This window comes from Bidens hawaiensis, unplaced genomic scaffold, assembly GCF_021521415.1.
Source record: "Bidens hawaiensis isolate Kalapana, Puna unplaced genomic scaffold, B.hawaiensis_p1.1 tig00033563_1, whole genome shotgun sequence".
Lineage (NCBI taxonomy): Eukaryota > Viridiplantae > Streptophyta > Magnoliopsida > Asterales > Asteraceae > Bidens > Bidens hawaiensis.
Window position 1 is genome coordinate 180,200 of NW_027495766.1, and position 6,921 is coordinate 187,120.

General features: G+C 39.2%; 2 protein-coding genes across 2 annotated transcripts; one reads left to right on the plus strand and one right to left on the minus strand.

Moving 5' to 3' along the window:
* The first annotated feature begins 77 nt into the window (after positions 1–77).
* On the plus strand, positions 78–2,341 carry LOC143585094 (protein SINE1-like). The gene is made up of 2 exons (XM_077066964.1): positions 78–1,363; positions 1,767–2,341. The coding sequence occupies exons 1-2, from the start codon at positions 143–145 to the stop codon at positions 2,208–2,210; spliced, it is 1,665 nt and encodes a 554-aa protein (XP_076923079.1). The 5' UTR covers positions 78–142; the 3' UTR covers positions 2,211–2,341.
* LOC143585095 (ADP-glucose phosphorylase-like) lies at positions 2,233–4,873 on the minus strand. The gene is made up of 3 exons (XM_077066965.1): positions 4,388–4,873; positions 2,714–3,004; positions 2,233–2,628 (listed from the first exon to the last, which is right to left on the minus strand). Exons 1-3 carry the CDS (start codon positions 4,871–4,873, stop codon positions 2,368–2,370), a joined length of 1,038 nt encoding a protein of 345 aa, XP_076923080.1. The 3' UTR covers positions 2,233–2,367.
* Between the last annotated feature and the right edge of the window lie 2,048 nt (positions 4,874–6,921).

Genomic DNA, 6,921 nt, shown 5'->3' on the forward strand with positions numbered 1-6,921 from the left:
AATCTGTCAATTATAATTAGCGGGTCGATTCAAAACTTTGGTAAAAAGTGACCATAATGAACTAAATCGAGCCGTTAACACTTGTTTTGTTTTCTTGAAGACACATTAAATTTGAGTTCTGGTTTTGCAGTCTTGTTTCAAAATGGGAAGAAACTTGAGCCCGGTGGTTAGACGACAGTTGGAAAATCTTGATAAGGATTCGGACAGTCGAAAACTGACCATGAAAGCATTGAAATCATATGTAAAAGATTTGGATTCGAAGGCGATCCCAATCTTTCTCGCTCAAGTTTCTGAGACCAAAGAAACAGGGTTAACATCAGGCGAATACACAATCTCACTTTACGAAGTTCTGGCCCGTGTTACCGGCCCAAAAATCGTTCCTCAAATCGACAACATCATGTGTCACATCATCAAGACTTTGACTCAAAGCGCGGGCTCATTTGCTCTTCACCAAGCTTGCTCAAAGGTGGTCCCTGCCATAGCTCGATATGGGATGGACCCCACGACACCCGATGCTAAAAAGAGTGAAATTATTCACTCTCTTTGTAAACCCCTGTCAGATTCTCTTTTAGCGAGCCATGAGAATTTATCGTCCGGTGCAGCCCTTTGTTTAAAAGCACTTGTGGAATCGGATAACTGGCGGTTTTGTTTGGGTCAAATGGTCAACGAGGTTTGTCAAAGGGTGGCTGCAGCTTTGGAAAAGCCTATGCAGGGTAACTCGCATATCGGGTTAGTTATGGCTTTAGCTAAACATAACGGGCCGGATGTTGAAGGCTATGCACGGCTGCTGATTCGGGCTGGTGTCGGGATTTTAAACATGGGTGTAACCGAGAAGAACTCGCAGAAACGGTTGTCGGCTATTCAAATGGTTAACTATTTAATGAGGTGTTTGGATTACAAGTGTGTAGTGGCAGAATCACCCTTTGTGATTGAAGAGTTTCAAAAGTGTCAAACTGATCAAATGGCGTATGTCAAAGGAGCGGCTTTTGAAGCGATACAAACCGCTAAACGAATATTAGCCAAGAAAGGTTCGAAACATGAGCGTAGAAGCGTATCGCCTCTATCGCAAATTGTAGACTCTTTTGGTGAATACGGTAGTTCTTCTATATCGTATTCGCCTTTTTCAACATGCTTTAAATCACGAGGTGGTGATTCTGATAGTAGAAGTATAAATAGAAAACTTTGGAGCAATGTTGACGTGTCGTTAAAAGATGGGTTGTTTTCGGGCGAGTTAACTCCTAGAAGTGTCATTGATAGTTCTGAGACTCAAGAAGATTACGAAAACGGATTTTCGGGCTTTCAACTCGTAAGCCCAACCAATGGTGTCTCGGAAAGCCCAAGAAGTGCTACTCCTAGTCCTCAGGTGAAACTAATTAATATGTTTTCTTCTGTTGTTAAAATTTTGAAACAGGCCAAACCAGTAAACACGTTGAAACCAGTCAAAATTTCAAAAGTTAAATCATTTCACGAATTATGTTTTTCTAGAATGAATAAAATGTTTGGGGGGGGGGGGACCCGTTAAATATGGTTCAGGTCACAACCAGTAATCATGTTGAAACATGTCAAAAGCTATACTATTTCAAGAATTGTATTTCTTTAATTCGTCTAGTCGTAAAATTTAGGGGTTTTTAGGCTTAAAAACAGACGAGTTTAGGTTCTGGCTTCATGGGCTCGGGTCTGGAATGGGTTAACACACATAACCCATTTCTAAACCGACGGCCCGTTTAACATCTAAGCAGTCAAACTAATTCTGACTTTTGTTTCAGAGATCAAGATCCTATGTTAATGTCAACAACACCGACCTTTTCGCGACTCCTAAAAAGCTGGTGAAGTCTCTTCAGGTTTCCAACAGCGACTGCTCAGAAACTCAAACCCGAAGATTCAGAAGCCCACCATCTAGCAAATTCAACTGGAGCCCTAATTCAAGCTATGATCAAAACGGATTCAACGAGAGTTTCACTAACGAAGATCAACAAATTAATAACATTTCAGAATCAGTGTCTTCAACTGAAGACATCCTCATGAACGGGACCAGTAATTTGCAGCTGTCTCAAGAACAACCTGTTCCTGAAACTAAGGTTAAATCAAAACTGCAGATATTGCCGGCTGTCAGCATTGCTTCCGCATTATTCGTTCTGTTCATTGCAGTTGTTTGTTACTTGTGGATGCGTGATCTAGACGACGGTTACAACAACCTCGTGCCTACCTAATTTCTTAAACTGTTCTATGTTCTGTAAGAGGATAATATTGTTGTAGCATTATGGAATTTGATATCTTTCGTGTTCTTACATTATGATAATAAGCATAAACAAGTCTTAAACTATGAAATTAGAGTATTACAAAAAGACGAAACTATAATAAGATTAATCAAGCGGGGATCTTTACTTCTCTAAGAATCTTTGCAGCATCCTCGGGGAAGACAGGGTTTATGTAACAACCTGTTCCCATTTCAAAACCACCGATTGTAGATAATTGTGGTACAATTTGTATGTACCAATGAGTGTAAGGCAGTTGAGATGAAGTGACCTGAAGAGGAGATGTATGAATCATATAATTATACGGTGGGTCGTTTAATTGGATTGACAGTTTTTGAAGTGTGAGTTTCAGTAATCCTCCAAGATCAATAGCCTGCAAATATACACCATAACAAAATTTCAATAATATATAAATAAATAACAATCATAAATCTAATATAAGTGAACTAGTGTAGTACCTTATCTTCGTCAAGTTCATGGAAGTGAGACGAATGATAACGAGGAACGATCCATGTCTCAAATGGGAAAGTTGATGCGAATGGTGAAATGGAAATGAAATGGTTTGATTCATCGATTAATAAGTTGTTTGTGTTGATATTGCAAAGAACACATTTTCCGGATTGATTATGGTATTCCTTCATGCTGTTGAAGCGAGTCGAAACAGTTGACGGAATAACAGGAAGAGCAAGAATTTGACTGTGTGAATGACTCATTGAAGCTCCAGCTGAAGCACCATGGTTTTTGAATACCTTCATTACAAAAAATAGAGACCAATTTTGAAATCACACATTTATAATAAGGCTGTAAACGAACTGAACCGAACAAGGCATTGTTCATGTTCGTCAGTTAAGCTTTTATCAAACAACCGAACGGTTCACGAACAACTAACCGAATGAAGTTTCTTGTTCGTTCATAAAGGAAATAAACTTCTTCGTGAACGGTTAACAAACACAAATGATGTTTTAATTGAATGATGGTCAGTGTCAACCATTTAGTCCGGCTACCAAATTTGAGTTGATGTTTTCTTTAATACTAGTATATTTTTGTTTTATAGTTAATAATTTTGCTTAAATCTATATGATAATATTAGAAAAATATTAAAGAAAAGGGAAAATTCCCAAAATAAGCATTTATGAAAACAAATTTCTAGTTTTAGGTATCATTTGTAAAAAATTCCAGAAATAGTATTATACGGGTAGTTTGTAAAAACCAATTAGAACTTGCCATGTGTCCTTAAACTAACCGTAACGAGCACGTTCACTAATAATTTACTCGTCACGACTAAATAAGTTTCATGCCTCGTAATCAACACCCACGAGTAATTTATAAGTCATTTAGTCGCAACGAGTAGATTATAAGGTTAAACTAGTCACGACGAGTTAACTACTAATAAACTACTCATGTAGGGAATGTAAACCGGGTAAACTAGTTGTCGCGACTAAAGGACTTATGATTTACTCATTGGCATTGATTACGAAGCATGAAATTTATTTAGTCGTGATGAGTAAATGATTAGTGAACGTGCTCGTTACGGTTAGTTTAAGGATACGTAGCAAGTTTTAACTGGTTCTATAAACTACTCGTCACAACTAGTTTATAGAATTTTTTACAAACGATACCTAAAACTAGAAATTTTTTTCATAACTGCTTATTTTGGGAATTTTCCCTAAAAAAACAAACTTTTAATGGTCAAACATTTACCAACATAAACAGACGGAAACGAACACCTCATCGAATGTTCACGAACACAATTGACCGAAAATGGAGTCTGTTCGTGTTCGCTCATTTAGTTAATCGAACGAAATTCCTTGTTCATATTCATTCATTTACTAACCGAACAAACATAAATGAACTTCTAGCCAAACAGTTCATCGAACGTTTTGTTCAGTTCCTTAATCCTTTACAACCCTATTAAAATTTAAAAGTAGTAAACTACGGTTTTCATCCCACCTAGTTCATTAGAAACCGCTATTTCAGTCCAACAGTTTAAAATTTGCAATTTCAGTATGTCGTGGCAATTAACTCCAAGTCAACTAACCTTCATCCATTTGTTCGATTAGTTTTGTGTAAAATGACCATAATATCCTACTAGTTAGGCACTGTTTTCTAAAAGCCACAAATCCGTTAAATACCTGAACATAACTAATCGAACCGATACCGCAAAGCTGCTCAATCCTCTTCTTATAAGCAAGCAACACACCAGCAACTTCCGCCGGTGCCAAATCCGGCAAGTGAACCGAATGAACCGGAGACTCAATTACCACGTCAAGAAACCCAAACCCACCCAACCTCACCTCACCCGAGATGACGTCAGCGTGACGGTAATCCACGTCATCCGATTTCACCTCAACATCTCTGCTGAGAGCCGGATACAAGTTTTCGATCACACGAATCTTCCAGTCGGAAGTGGAATATTCCGGTGACCGGAATATCTCCGGAGCGCATTGGTGCTCGTTTCCGGCACAGAACGGACACTGTGGATCGGCGCCGGAGCTCCGGTTCGAGTCGGATTTGGATTTGAAGTCCGACGGACGGCGAGATCGTGCCGGAGAGAGGATGACCGTCCGATTGTTGACGGCGCCTTTTCTGATTTCAGAGTTCCCGTTTGCTGATGTCATATTCGCCGGCGGTTATGCGAGGCTAAGATATTGTTTTCCAAAAGATGTATTTCAGGATTTATGTACGACTTTTAAAAATGACAAAATGGCAAAAGAAGTAATTTAAGTTTTGACCCGATTTTTATTACACGTCCTTTAACGAAAGAAATAGCAAAAGATATAATTCATGTTTCAAATTCGAATCTTGTTAAGTCTTTTGTCACTAACCCAGTTAGATATTTTTGTTAAATCTGGTCATTTTCCTTGCACATGAGGGTAGTGAGGCCATTTTACTCATTTTCTTAATAAAAAATTTTAATAATTTAGTTAAAAAACAGATTTCATTAAAATATTTATAAATATATTATATTACATATAATATATCTATAAATATATTATTTACACATAATATATTTTATAATTATAAACAGATTTCATCAAAATACCCATTTGCCTCTTTACCCTCCATCACCGCCACCGCTCCATCTTCATCGCCGCCACCGTCCTCCACCTCCATCGCCGCCACCCACCACCACCACACCACCAACTAAAAAGAACCCGCCACCACCACCGTCTACAACGAATGCCGCCGTCACCACCGTCTCAAACGGACGCCACCATCACCACCGCTGGACTAGGGTTTGAAGTCATAAACCCCAAATCGAAGTGAAGCCGGATCTGAGTTAGATCTTAGTTCGATCTTACTTATGGGTTTTGAGACAACCGGCAACAACTGATGGCTTCTACGGCTACACGAGGACCGGTTTTCCGATTTGGGTTTTCCGGCGAAACTATGATTTTTCTAATGAAAATTGCCGATGGAGATGAAAATTGAGATGGGTAAATTTGTAAGTGGTTCCAGATTGTGGTGGTGGTGGGAGCACGGTGGTGGTGGTGGTTTATGTGGCTGTGCGGCTTCTCGAGTCGCCGGAAAACAAGAAGGTATGGTGGCTGCGATACGAGATGGTGGTGGTTGGGTGTGTGTTGGTGGCTGGAAAATGCGAGAGATATGGGAGTGGTGGCAGGAATTTACCGCTTTGTCTCGCCGGCTACCCCCTCTCTCGCTTCGTATTACCGGTAACTGTAAGAGGTTATTGTAGGTGGGTGGTTTGTGTGGTGATCGTGTGATGAAGAGATGGTGGCGGTTCAGAGTGGCGATCGTGCGGTACCAGTTATGGTGGCTTAGTTCGGGATGGTGATGGGGCGTTGGAGACGATGGCGATGGCGGTTCGTGAAATTGAATGTGGTGGTGGCGGTGGCGGTGGCGGCGGCTGGGGGGGGTGGGTGTGAAACCGATTAGCTTAAGGAGGGGGGCAGAGAGAGAGTATTTTGTCCTTTTGTGTATTTTATATGTTAGTTTTAATATAAAATAATTTATATATAAAATTACAAAATTACTCTCATGTACAAGGTACATGAGCAGATTAACAAAAAAATTTAACTGGGTTAGTGACAAAGGACGTAACGTGAAACAAATTAGAAACATGAATTATGTCTTTCGCTATTTCTATCATTAAAGGACGTCTAATGAAAATCAAGACAAACGTGAAGGACGTCTTTTGCCATTTTGTCTTTAAAAATCTAATAGCCTTTCGAGTATTTTTGGCATTAATTAAAAAACAGTTTTCTTTTTTCTAATTTTAACCTTATGTTTTTGGGCTTTTGATCGGAAGAAGGATACGGGTTGACTGGTGTAAAATTTATCTCGAAACGGAGATCCAAACGACGAAACAGTGTTTCAATTCAGGTGGTTGAATTTCCAATTAACAAAAATCAAGTCATTTGAATCACCGTATCGATATAAACACTTAACGACGTTAAGTGTCTTTTAACAGAGGGCCAATGAGAGGAAAATAGTCGAAATCTTTGACTGTTGGCATGGATTTTAAAGACAGAATTATTATCGGTCAACACGTAAAAGGTGGGATTATTTATTTTCTAATTTGCCTTAATTGTTTAATGAGCCCAAGACAATCCAATTATGTAGATAATCCAGAAATTGTATGTATATAATTTTTTTATTTCGGGCCCTTGACAAATCGGGTCCTCGACGGTCAGTGAACCCCACA

Coding starts and splice junctions, on each gene's coding strand:
- LOC143585094 (XM_077066964.1), top strand. CDS start 143: ATGGGAAGAAACTTGAGCCCGGTGGTTAGACGACAGTTGGAAAATCTT. Junction 1,364..1,766: donor GTGCTACTCCTAGTCCTCAG/GTGAAACTAATT, acceptor CTTTTGTTTCAG/AGATCAAGATCCTATGTTAA.
- LOC143585095 (XM_077066965.1), bottom strand. CDS start 4,873: ATGACATCAGCAAACGGGAACTCTGAAATCAGAAAAGGCGCCGTCAAC. Junction 3,005..4,387: donor GTTCGATTAGTTATGTTCAG/GTATTTAACGGA, acceptor TTTGTAATGAAG/GTATTCAAAAACCATGGTGC. Junction 2,629..2,713: donor ATGAACTTGACGAAGATAAG/GTACTACACTAG, acceptor GTATATTTGCAG/GCTATTGATCTTGGAGGATT.